The 13,294-nt window shown below is 39.6% G+C and overlaps 2 protein-coding genes across 2 annotated transcripts; one reads left to right on the top strand and one right to left on the bottom strand.

Annotated features, from left to right (window-relative positions):
- Nucleotides 1–774: 774 nt before the first annotated feature.
- Nucleotides 775–9,376, bottom strand: LOC134654178 (uncharacterized). The gene is made up of 6 exons (XM_063509625.1): nucleotides 9,196–9,376; nucleotides 8,655–8,819; nucleotides 7,433–7,576; nucleotides 3,783–3,972; nucleotides 2,561–2,731; nucleotides 775–1,207 (listed from the first exon to the last, which is right to left on the bottom strand). The coding sequence occupies exons 1-6, from the start codon at nucleotides 9,204–9,206 to the stop codon at nucleotides 839–841; spliced, it is 1,050 nt and encodes a 349-aa protein (XP_063365695.1). The 5' UTR covers nucleotides 9,207–9,376; the 3' UTR covers nucleotides 775–838.
- A 201-nt stretch (nucleotides 9,377–9,577) lies between these two features.
- Nucleotides 9,578–11,700, top strand: LOC134654179 (heat shock protein 60A-like). Its single transcript, XM_063509626.1, has one exon. It carries the CDS (start codon nucleotides 9,720–9,722, stop codon nucleotides 11,436–11,438), a length of 1,719 nt encoding a protein of 572 aa, XP_063365696.1. The 5' UTR covers nucleotides 9,578–9,719; the 3' UTR covers nucleotides 11,439–11,700.
- The last annotated feature ends 1,594 nt before the right edge of the window (nucleotides 11,701–13,294 follow it).

A 13,294-nucleotide genomic window follows, 5' to 3' on the forward strand; every position in this document is an offset into this window, starting at 1 on the left:
TAAAACCTATGCTCGCGCCATCTGTAAAATACTTCGATCAACCAACCCCATTATCCTGTTGGTGTACTAACACGACAGAACGGTGAGACAAATTGGGTTATTCCCAGATGTTACCACCAAGTTTTTGCCTGTGGTAACAGTTGAGAAAAAAAACGGTAGTAACCACCAAAGATGGTGGTCACCACTGCGACTTATTTTCAGTTAGGCTGCTAGAAAAAAAAAATGTTACCACCAGTAAATACTTTGTGGTAACAGTTGGCAATAACTCAACAAATTGAGGCAGACAAACTTATTTCAACAAGTTTTAGCAGAGTTGTTGTTGTTCTAAGGATTAAAGTTCTATTGCAGTTGTATTGTTAATAATTATCATCTAGAAGGCTGATAAGTGCTAATTATTTATGTGATATCTACAAACAGGTTAATAGCACTAAGTGGTTCTGTATTGCGTTGCCCATTTGCATTTAATTATTTACATAGAAATCAGGAAATGAAAAAAAAAGAAATTAGAAAAGTAAATGGTCTTTATGTACACTCTTACATTATGGTTGTTTTTGTTTTTTTTCATACAACGAGCATTCCACACGGTCTGAATCGCATCTCTATGATCACGGAATAAATTTAAAATATTGTCTATGGCCCAAGTTTTTCTATACCAAAAACCAACAGGCTCTATTCTAAATTTATTCCTTGATCATAGAAATTCCGATTCCAAATTTCGGACCACATGGGAGGCAAAAGCATCTATCACAGCTGTTTCAGTGGTTACCCAAACTATTTGTGTATCTCGTTGCATTTATAAACCATCTACCTTTCCTTACATAAAATCACAAAAAAACTCTTAGCTAGATTTAAAGTCGCTTACGCCATTTAACGTGCACCCGGACTGCTGTATCACATGCGTAGCCGCGTACACACCACACTTAACACAGGTCGTGTAATCCTTGTCTATGACCATTTGGCTTAAAAACCCGCCCGCAAAAGCATCGCCGGCACCGTTCGTGTCTATGATTTGTTCTCTTGACAGCTTGTTGACAGGTACTAAGGTTACTTTACCGTTCTCGACGAGTATGACGGGATCGCAGCCCTGTGTGATGACAACCACACGAGGCCGGGAGGGGTTGAGTTTAGGCATGGTGGATATTTTGAGGGCGATCGCTTGGAGATCTTTTTCGTCGATGCCGAAGGCTGTCGCGAAGGCTTCGGCCTCCTGTAATGTGTTAATTATAACATCAACCGGGGTGAATACTGAATAGGGATGGCAGCAGGCTTTGTTATTATTCACCCCGGTACGTTAAAAATAATAAAAATCAACAAAGAACATCGAAATTAAAAAAAAAAAACAATGGATGCGGCCGCTTCGGTGTGCGAGTGGGTCCTCGCTATATACATAGCGCTGTCACGCTCCTACACCGGAGCAGGCGTCTTTCACTCCGCGATTTCGTCGCTTTGCTACAGGTAGCTAAAAGTACATCCGTTCGGCCCCAATTTTGGGGAAAGCCATAAGCCGCGCGTGGCGCTGTCGCCACCTAGCGGCCATATCTGTGCTGATCGTAACAGACGCGTTTTGTTAGAGAGTGAGTCTTCTGTACTTAGTACTATTATTTATTCTGTGACCGGAGCGACGTGCGAATTCGCATCGGTAACTGCGCGTAACTTTAAAACTTCCAATGTCGTCTCTTGGCATATTCATGATCCTGTGAGTTGAGAACATACGGTATCCAAGGACACCCTTTTAATAAATAAGTAGGCATCTAGAAACACGGTAGTGCGTCCAGCCAAGTTTGAAGAAATAAATCGTTTGCGAAATTAATATGGCAGAGAGGTTGAATAATTCGCTATCTTCTCATGCCGAGAAAAAAAAATCGCGCGTTCTTTTTTTCAGCTCTACGCCAGTTTTTCGTAAACTTCAAATTGTTACGTGCGCAGTAGTGAGAAAAACCGTGCGTATTTTTTTTTTAAGATAGCAAATGACTAAACCTATCTGCCGCTTTAAATTGGCAAACGATGTACCAAACAACCTGTATGTTTAACCCTTAAATGCATAGTGATGCATTTATACACACAACATAAACATCAAATGTTATGCATTATTAAACAAATTCTATTTGTTCTTGTATATTATTTCAATAGTAAAACTAATAAATTTTCCGAATTATTACATAAATTTACGCAGTATTTTAATTTATAAAAGTTACATTTGTTTATAGACGAAATGTCGGAAAACTTGGAAAAACCTGGAAGTTGATGATTTTTAGTATGTGATTTTGGGCAGATTTCTCGGGGTTTGTAATTATTTTATATTTACAAATTTTATCATAGGAACATCACAAATAGTGTACCTTTCTGTTGGCAGTTAAGATTTTTCCTATACCCCTTACTAATAGCTATATATTTCCAAAAATATGATTTAGACTATGCAACTTTTAACACTGATTTCCCAGTGAAAATCGATGATATATTTTTTTTTACTATTTTTCCTAGAAACGGCAAACAATTATGTGATATATATATTAATTTCGGGCAAAACGAAAAAATCATGTATTTAAGGGTTAAAACTTACACTCTCGTTGCCGAAGAGCACGTCAACATAAGGCAGGATCTTCTCTAGCGGCTCCTTATAGAACTGCGAAACGAACGGCGCGCTGACGTTCATAATGAACGAGTGCCCGCGCGAGTGCGCGCGCTCGGCTAGTTGAAGGATAGACTCGGGTGATACTGCTACAAAGAATCCCTAGAAAAACAAAATATAGTTTGTCAAACCTGCTTACTATCCCTGGTTACTTTCAATACCCCTCGATTCAGATCCCGTGCTCCTAAGACTTTCGCCCTTCAAGTCTACAAAAATAATACTTCTTTTTATAACCCAATTGTTAGAATGTGTCGTCAGTACAATGATTTAGCATCACAACATAGAGACATCGACATTTTCAACTCACGGCTAGCGGTTTTCAAGAGGCAAGTCGTTGAGGTTCTTGGCCACCATACTACACAACAACAATAGTAAGCAATTTAACATGTTAAGATCATTTATGTAATTTAATAATTAAGTCGGTTTAAAGATATTTGTATTTCTCAAAAAGAATAACAGGATAGTTTTTGCTCGTTATTATTTATTGTTCTTGCTGTGCTCACTTATTTTGGGTGGCATTTCTATACAAAGCCTACCACTTTTATTGTATTCATGTATTGAATGTCGTCTGTAAAGTGTGCCTTATAAATAAAATAAAATAAAACCAAATTTTAAAACCAAGAACAAAATAAAACTATACTCATCCTTTTCTTTTGGGTGCTAGTACTGGTGTAAGACAAAGATATAGCTGGTCAAGCAAATCTTGTCAGTAAAAAAAGGCGCGAAATTCAAATTTTGTATGGGACGATATCCTTTCGCATCTACATATTTAAAATTTGCCGCCTTTTTCTACTGACAAGATCTGCTTGACCAGCTATAGTATGATTCTCTCTATGTTTGAAATGAGACAGTCCTTTGACAATCTATAAAGGTTTTTTTTACAAGTTTTGCTTTAGGCGCGTCCTACACGTTCTGAAATTAAGAACCGAAATCTCTCTGGTTATTGAATAAATTCAGAGGGGAGGATTTTTTGTCTATAGTATCTGGTTTTTCTGAATTTATTTCGGAGCTTGCTGACTGGAAATAGGAATACCTACTCAAGGAATACTACTGTTTTGTAAATAATAATGAGCACTAATTAGTTCAGCTTGCAGTCCTACAAAAGCAAGTGGCAGCTATCTGACAGAGTAAGAAAGTAACATATACTACTCACTGATGTATAAAAGTACTTCGCCTTCTTAATCACCGCCTGACACTCCTCCTTAGCGAGGTGCACGGGAGTGAACTTCTGCGCCGCGGCCAAGTTCGCGCAGAGCGAGCGATGCGTGCCCGTGACGAGCACTGCGCACGTGCCTGTGGGTGCTTCGTCGGTCACTTGGTACTTTACGATCACGCCATCTGCGCTGTGGAGTGTAAAAATGACACATTTAGTATTGGCTTTGTCATACAAAATTGTAAGATTCTCAACGTCATTGTTACTTCTTTTAGAGTCACGATTGTCATGAACCCGCCGCCAAAAAGCGAAGTTACGCTTTCATTTTAAAACGACTAGTATTACCCGTACCATGAGTCACTGACAGAGTCAAAACTATACATCTCGCTCGGACTAATGTGTGTTTCTTTGTATTACAAGTTCGTGCGGGTCATAAGGATTTTTTTTTTAATATAATATTTTTTAAGCTCTACACCATTTTTAAGAACATGTTCCAAATTTCAGGGTCCTGGGTCCTACAAACGTTTTATCAATATTTGGGCAAATAAAGTATCGATGACATATCCATTTTGCGTTACCTACATGATGAAATACTCGTACCATACCACAGAATAAATAATAGTACTAGGTACAGAAGACTCACTCTCTAACAAAACGCGTCTGTTACGATCAGCACAGATATGGCCGCTAGGTGGCGACAGCGCCACGCGCGGCTTTTGGCTTTCCCCAAAATTTATGTGGAACGGATGTACTTTTAGCTACCTGTAGCAAAGCGACGAAATCGCGGAGTGAGCCACGCCTGACCATACCTATAATAACTGCATAATATGGATACGTAAATAGTACGAGTATGTACTGATATAGATTGATTTACCCTCTGCCAATTGTATGTCATTTCAATAAACGCTCACTTAATCGTAATTAGATACCTAACGGGTATGATGAATAATTCCCTTGAGTAGGTACTAGGATCTGATATAAATTATTCATATAATCAGTGTAGGATGCTTGCATTGTAATGTTTTGTATTTACATTGCAATAATTATTGCATTTGTAATGTTTCTGTTTAAATACTCCCTGTCTATAAAATAAAGTAGGTAGTTAGGTACCACCCGCTGCGCGATAAACTCTGAAGCTATTGAACCAATAAGTTATTGGATGCTGATATAGAAACATTAACAATTATTAGTATTACACATTTGAGTTTACCTAAAGCCAAAAGACATCCAGTTCTGGACACAGGCCTTTCTTAAGTAGCTATCTCCACATCGATTCCCTTCCCCCATCTCGTTAAAACATGTTTTTACCACTTCGGTTTCGAACTATTTGCAGCAGAAGTTGCTAAGCGGGCGAGATGTTCAAAATTACCTTGACACGCTCTTATTCCCTTAACAATAAAGTCGCGTCAAGATCATTTTGAACAACCGCTTAGCAACTTCTGCTGCTGATTGTACTTAAACCGAAAGACGTAAAATATTCTATCTGGTTGATTTAATGCATTTCCGTATGCCTTCATTCTACGTGCAGCGTCTTCTAATAATTTCGTCATTCTGACACGTATAAAGAACCCTGCATAAGTTAAACAAATATCGATAGCGAGAGCAAAATGTTATCGGAGGCCACACATCTTAAGTATATATCTTATCTCCTTGCCGCTCCAGTTAGGACAAATTCTCGTATTCATTGTTTGAGAGGCAATTTACTCGGTGCTGAGTTATTTTTATGTTTCCTTTTTAGCTGGAATCGGAGTTCTTTAGGATGATATGCCGTTACTTCATATAGTTAAAAAACACTTAAGGCTTCGTCACACAGGTGCGTTTTCCGGGCGCGGCGTGAGCGGGGCGCGCCGCTTTTACATATAAAATGCTCACGCCGCGCCCGGAAAACGCGCCTGTGTGACGAAAGCCTTTAGTGTCGTCTACTTGCCGCTTTAGGATATCTAACACCTCATTTCGTTTACTTGACCTTTTCACCTTTAAAACTCCATGCCATGCCTATACATAGATAGAGCGTTTTTTTTTCAACCCCACTGAGAGGTGAATGTGTTAGACCATAGTCAACCATTTTCATTTTGGGACCCCAAATCGCGAAAATAATGTTGGATGTCCCACAGAAAACATCGAAATCTGAGGGCCAACCGCGAACCACGTATTGCCTCTCTGTCGCACTTGTAAATTCCTACGTAAGTGTGACAGGGAGGCAACACTTCGAACGTGGTTCGCGGTAGGCCCTCAGGCCCTCTGATCAGAAGTATTAGCCTAATGATATAACAAAAAATATATAGCTAAAATATAAAATATTACGCTATTTCGGGGTTGCTCCTTAGTAAAGTTGTTCAGTATGACGTACCTAATTAGAATCACCTTGCCCAATGCTAAGGCTAAGAGCAAGGAATTTACGAAGACGCTTAATTATACCTATTACATCACGTTGTTATTTTTTGTGTCTAAAGCTAATGGGAAAAACCGTACGTGTTAAATATAAGGAAAACAATACAATTGGAACTCCTCGTGACACAGACATCTTAGAGATCTATAATCTACAACTCATCTTTATCACCATATTGATTGACATTATAGATAGAGTACACATGTTAAGCTTATCATAGAAAAATCAATAAGTAAAGATAAAGGCGCAATGTCTAAAATACGATAACGTGTTAGGCTAGGGCTTAGAGCAGTGGTTCCTAACCTGGGGGTAATTACCCCCGTGGGGGTAAAACTGGTATTTTACGGGGTAATTAGCTAACCTAATATAACAATACAACAAACGTACACGTTTTATTTTTTATTACCATTGGGAGGAGGGGTAAATCAGGTTCCCTAGTTAGTCATAGGGGTGACCGGGCTGAAAAGGTTAGGAACCACTGGCTTAGAGGATCAAATTTATCGGCCAAAATTTAATGTGATTTGAAATGGATTAGTGAATCGTTTTAATCTTTGTTGATAAATTAATTAAGCTTAGCAATGTTTACTTTATTACTTCCACCTTTTGTTCAAATAGATAAGTTAGTATTAGTGGTATTGATTGCAAGTGCAATTATGAATTTTAAATTATTTTTTGGAATTCACGGGCCTATAACTCCCGGTCATTTGATAGGCTTGCGCGGGGATATAGATCCAACACGTAGATGCCCTTTGGAGAACGCCTACTAGATCCTTAAATTATTTTATTAAATTAATTATTGTTAAATGCAGTTGGAAAACAAATTGGTAAGGTTAAGGGCAACGTAAGTTTTCGCCGCCATCGCCACCATTAGTTGCACCACTCATAGAAGAGTTGAGTTCCTATTAATGACTTTAAAAAAACGTTTGTTACGCGATTGCTCTGAATTGATTGTAATGACTCTATTGCCTATTATGCAGGTACTTAGATAAGTAAGAAGTAAGATAATTTGGATACTATTTTCTGTGTTATTTTAGTTTAATATGGGTTGCTTCTGGGTTGTATAATACAAGAAATCCTAGGACAGGACCCATCGGCGTGTATATCTCAAATACGTGTTTTTATGTAATAAATATCTCCTTTTTAGGGTTCCTTTTTAAGGAAAAAACGGAACCTTTATAGGATCACTCGTACATCTGTCTGTCCGACCATCCCCCCCCCCCGTTTATCTCCGAATTAATAATAAAACGTGAAAGGTACATACACAGCTCTCGTCTCGAGTATCTTAGCATACTCGTCATTCCCGACGCAGCCGAAGTACGTGCAAACACCGGGCTTCTTGAGGATCCACTGTGCCACACGGAGGGTATTCTGTACACTGCCGCCTGCTATGAACTCCGCTTTGTATCTGTAATAGAACAGATTTAGATTAAACACTTGAAAACAGATTAAATGGAAAATTCTTACACAATTAGACCCACAGTTCAATGAGCTTGGTGTTGTGGGTAATAGACAACAATATATTATACATATAATGGATAGATAAATACTGAAACAAATAGAAAACATCCATAACTCACACAAACATTAATTGTGATTGATGGGATTTTAAACCAAGTACCCGAGTGTTATAGGCAGAATCATTGCTGACTAGGCTACAGAGAAAATTCTAAATTTATTACTGTAACTAGCGACCCACCCTGGCTTAGCACGGGTTAACTAATTGTACATAAACCTTCCTCTTGAATCACTCTATCTATTTAAAAAAACCGGCGCAAAATCCGTTGCGTAGTTTTAAAGATCTAAGCATACATACAGACAGACAGACAGCGGGCAGCGACTTTGTTTTATACTATGTAGTGATAAGTTACTGGATGTAAGAGTACCAATGTTACTAAAAAAAAATCCATGTTAATATCTCCTATAGCTAAATTAGCTCTGGGAATAAAGTTATTTAGAAAACTGGTATGAACATATTACAGCCAGTTTTCTAAATTCAATACCATGCTTAGAAGGTTTTAACACATTTCACACTTGCTGCAAATTTGATGTGTTTTTAAATAGCAACACAAGTTCTCAACCGCATCACACAAAGTTAGGCTTCGGGGAAAAACACACTCAATGGTTTGTTAATAAACAATTTATAGTAGCAGACAGACAAAAGACTCACGTTTTCCCACTTGGTTCTTGAGAACTAAAAGAAAATTGAAAGTGTACTACATTCTTTAAACATTTGATTTAACTTTATAAAAAGTGGTAAGATAAAGAAAAAGTTTGTACAGATGTAGTGCATAATTGTTTTCCATCGTATTTTCTCGGAAACATTCGTATTTGTCATGCTACTTCAGTCAACCTCAGTATTTTTTGTACCGAGACTGACTGAAATAGCAAGATATGTTCGTATGATTCCATCAAAACACAATGGTAAATAATTTATACACTACATGTGTAAGAGTTTTAGGATGGCGAAGAATAATAAAACTTACTTTTCCATAAGCTCCTTGTACAGTGGCATGTGTTTTTCCTCCGCCATGATGGCATCGTCTGGCTTCATGTCATACTTGGCGAGCAGGGCATCATCCACTGAAGCTGAAATATCCAGCAAAGGGTTCCCGATACCCACCAGCAGACCCTCATCACAGTTGCATGCGCTGAAATGGAAAAAAATGCTTAGTCTACAGTGTAAGTCGACATTACATTTTTTTAATTAATTGTAATGAAGTTACTTTGTTCATCTATTATATATGATCTATAATAAGGTAAGACCAAGTTTATGTGATTAGATTACGCTTAAAATAACCCATAGACGATGTAAATTATTAGAATTAACACGGGTTTATAACGGAATTTTTTGCGCCTCTGATATGAATGTAATGTTGAACGTAGCCAAGCCAATTATGTCTAATATTGAACAACAGTCTCTCAGACAGTACTGCATAATAATAGTTATGCGAAAAGGAACATATTGTCGCCAATTAATTCAAATTAAGACAATCACCATGGAAGGAAGTTGTTAAAATAGCTCACCTTGTATTCATTATGTAATATTTGTATTTTACCGGCGTTAAATTAACTAAACTTAGCCGATAGCGAAACGCGACTGATACACTCGAGTTATCTGCGTAATCTGAGAATGAAATCACCGCATGTTTTTGTTGATAATAAAAAATTTAAAACGTGGTCGCTCTCCCCCCGAACGCAAGAGAGATATGTCAAAAAACTTAGACGTCAAAGTGACAGCTACATGGCTAGTGATGCGCATAAACCGAATTACCGATTCAGTTTCCTGGCCATGCCCATGTCGCATAGCTTTATAATTCACAATGCTACCAACTTCTGGATCAAAAGTCATTCACTCGTACCTCTTTTGTCTTTGATCTTCAGTTCATTCACTCATTACATCACAGCATTTTGTTAATTATTTCATTCATTCGCAGAGGTAACCTAGAACCGGCGGTCCATCACGTTTTGCGATCCCAGTGAGAAACTTCGAGAAGTAAAGGTTTGAACCCTTTATTTAAACGTTATATTCGCATTTATATCACTTCAAAATGTTGCGATTACCTCGAGTTGTTCGCCATTCCATTTCTTTGAACAAATGTCACCAAAACGCCAGATTTTATGCCAAAGATGTGAGATTCGGTGCTGATGTAAGAGCCCTCATGCTGCAAGGTGTGGATGTCCTAGCCGACGCGGTAGCAGTCACAATGGGCCCGAAAGGCCGAAACGTCATTTTGGAACAATCGTGGGGCTCTCCGAAAATAACCAAAGACGGCGTGACAGTTGCTAAGGGAGTAGAACTGAAAGACAAATTCCAGAACATCGGCGCAAAACTGGTGCAGAACGTGGCCAATAACACCAACGAGGAGGCCGGCGATGGTACCACGACCGCCACAGTGCTTGCGCGCGCGATCGCGAAGGAGGGCTTCGAGAAAATCTCAAAGGGTGCGAATCCTATTGAGATCAGGCGTGGCGTGATGTTGGCGGTGGACGCGGTGAAGGACAAGCTGAAGTCGATGTCGAAGCCGGTGACCACTCCCGAGGAGATCGCGCAGGTCGCGACCATCTCCGCCAACGGCGACACCGCAATCGGCCAACTCATCTCCGACGCCATGAAACGCGTCGGCAAGGATGGAGTCATCACCGTAAAGGACGGCAAGACCCTCACCGACGAACTCGAAGTCATTGAAGGTATGAAATTCGACAGAGGATACATTTCACCATATTTCATCAACTCCTCCAAGGGTGCTAAAGTCGAGTTCCAGGATGCTCTAGTCCTGTTCTCTGAGAAGAAGATCAGCAATGTGCAGACCATCATTCCTGCCCTGGAGCTGGCTAACCAGCAGAGGAAACCTCTGGTTATTATTGCCGAAGATGTCGATGGTGAGGCGCTTTCAACCTTGGTCGTGAACAGACTGAAGATTGGCCTGCAGGTAGCGGCTGTCAAGGCTCCCGGTTTCGGAGACAACCGTAAGGCTACCCTCAGTGACATGGCTATTGCCGCTGGTGGTGTTGTGTTCGGAGATGATGCCAATCTCATCAAGCTTGAAGATGTGCAGCTTTCAGACCTTGGACAGGTTGGTGAAGTCACTATTACTAAGGATGACACCCTTCTTCTGAAAGGAAAGGGCAAGAAATCTGACATTGACAGGAGGGCTGAGCAGATTCGTGACCAGATTGCCGAGACGACTTCAGAGTATGAGAAGGAGAAGCTGCAAGAGCGCTTGGCACGCCTCGCCTCTGGCGTCGCTGTTCTCCACGTTGGAGGCTCCAGCGAGGTTGAGGTCAATGAGAAGAAGGACCGCGTCACTGACGCCCTGAACGCCACACGTGCCGCTGTTGAGGAGGGTATTGTCCCCGGAGGTGGCTCAGCACTCCTCAGATGCATCCCCACCCTTGAGTCCCTCAAAACTGCTAACAGTGACCAGTCCACAGGAGTAGAAATCATTAAGAAGGCCCTAAGAATGCCATGCATGACCATCGCCCGCAACGCTGGCATTGATGGTTCCGTTGTTGTTGCCAAAGTTGAGGACTTGGGACCCGAGTTCGGATATGACGCCCTCAACAATGAATATGTTAACATGATTGAAAAGGGAATTATTGATCCCACCAAGGTTGTAAGAACAGCCCTTACTGATGCCAGCGGAGTGGCATCCCTATTGACCACAGCTGAGGCAGTCATCTGCGACATGCCTTCTGAGAAGGATCCTAACCCCATGGCTGGCATGGGAGGCATGGGTGGCATGGGAGGTATGGGCGGCATGATGTAATCCGCCTTTACAATTTAACCAATGCATTTATGGTGTAAAAACGGACTTATAGTACATCACCCCTTGTTAAGGTATTGAAATATCGTAGTCTGAATGTTATACAAATGTGAAATGAATGAATATTTTTTTTTATTGAAAGTCTGATTGTGTTACAAGTGTAGAAAGACAATTTTCTGTCTTTAGATTTATTTAGTTTTAATTTTAGCTTGAGAACTTGAGCGGGCGTTATTTTTAATAAAAAACAATGTTATGAAAAATGTTACATTAATTTGTTTTATTCCTTATAAGTCACAATAAAAATAAATTCCCTGGCTTCTTAGATTTTTTTTCTAGATTTTCCATGGCTTCCATATTGGTTTATTATATCCATGCAAATTTCCGCTTTCTAGCACTAACGATCACGGAGCAAAGCCTCGGACAGACAGGCGGACATGGCGAAACTAAGGGTTCCTAGTTGACTACGGAATCCTAAAAACGTGAAATCCCAAAAAAAAAATGACGCGTTATCAGTTCAGCTAATTCTGAACCCATTTTGGACCTTTGATTAAAATAAAGGCAATTTAAGTTTTGAACCTTACGTCAATGCAACAACACCCACTGGCCAGCTTGTTGTTAGTACCATAACCTGTTACTACAGTTTCCAATTGATCTTTACTCTCTTCAAGCAGAGAGTGAAAGTGAACTTTGTGACTTGCAGAGATATCCAGTTATTCCACTCAATATTATCTTATCGTAAAATGTAATTCGCACGGATAGAACCTTAACAAATTATACACCTTATTAAGTCTTCCTCAATAATCACTCTAGTAAAAACCGCATGAAAATCCGTTCAGCAGTTTTCTAGTTATTCGCGACCATACACACGGCGGGGGACTTTGTTTTATAAGGTAGTGCTAGTGATAAAATCTTAAGCTCCAAATTCGAGCTCCCTAGTTCTTTATAATGGCTTGAAAGTTTCTAACCATTACCACGCACGAAGTTACGGGTGATGGGATGGAGGCTATTATAAAGACCGAACTCGTGTTGCATAACATTTAGTACTCTTATCACCGTTCATCGTTCACTTTTAACTTTACTGAGATAATTTGTGCGACATGTACATAGTATTTAATTTACGATAAGTTACTCTGCCTACCGACATAATAGTATCACGAAGTCATAAAAAGCGACCGTGTTAGAAATAGCATCTCAGGTATTATAGAGAGTCTAGGTGTCACTTTGCCTGGCCGAAGATCGGTAAAACGAGGAAAGTTTTTTAACCCTCGTGCAAGCGAAAGACTCCAAAATTTTACTAAGGTCGTAGCCGAAAAAGTAGAATCTTTAGCGTTGCGAGGATCTCAACGGACAAGACAAACGAACTTTGCTGCTTCGAAGATAGGTAGGTACATGTTAATTCTTGGGAGAACCTACATAAAGGTTTTAATAACGGTTTCCTTTCCTAAAATGTTTCTACATTGCATCTGCATTGAAACCAAATCAGATTCTTAAATTTTACCTACCTACCTACATTGTGTGGCGATGTCATACCGGCAGCGTGGGAAGGAGGAATAACTGTTACATAATTTATTCAAATTTTTATTGTTATTTAACGATATTTATACGTAAAACTGCCTTGGTTAGTCTGTCACATTGTTAAAGTTAGGTACCTACTTAATTATCGACTGGTGCAACCATTCGATGTACTTGGATTTTAAACTTTTTGCGTAGAGAGAGTTCGCATACGACATGAATAAGTAGGTATTGTTTTCATTAGGTGGTTTCAAGTTTCAAACAATTGCGATGGGCCATCAGCACGCACTACTGTTGCACTGAATTAGCATCTTCGTGAAGTTAGTAATAATGCGTGCTCTCAAAAT

Source organism: Cydia amplana, chromosome 14 (assembly GCF_948474715.1).
Source record: "Cydia amplana chromosome 14, ilCydAmpl1.1, whole genome shotgun sequence".
NCBI lineage: Eukaryota > Metazoa > Arthropoda > Insecta > Lepidoptera > Tortricidae > Cydia > Cydia amplana.

Bases quoted from the DNA above. Each gene is read 5' to 3' on its own strand.
- LOC134654178 (XM_063509625.1), bottom strand. The intron at 7,577-8,654 runs GTAAGTTTTATT...GTTCTATTACAG, and splicing joins TACAAGGAGCTTATGGAAAA to ATACAAAGCGGAGTTCATAG. The intron at 3,973-7,432 runs GTATGTACCTTT...TACACTCCACAG, and splicing joins ATACTCGAGACGAGAGCTGT to CGCAGATGGCGTGATCGTAA.
- LOC134654179 (XM_063509626.1), top strand. From the start codon at position 9,720: ATGTTGCGATTACCTCGAGTTGTTCGCCATTCCATTTCTTTGAACAAA.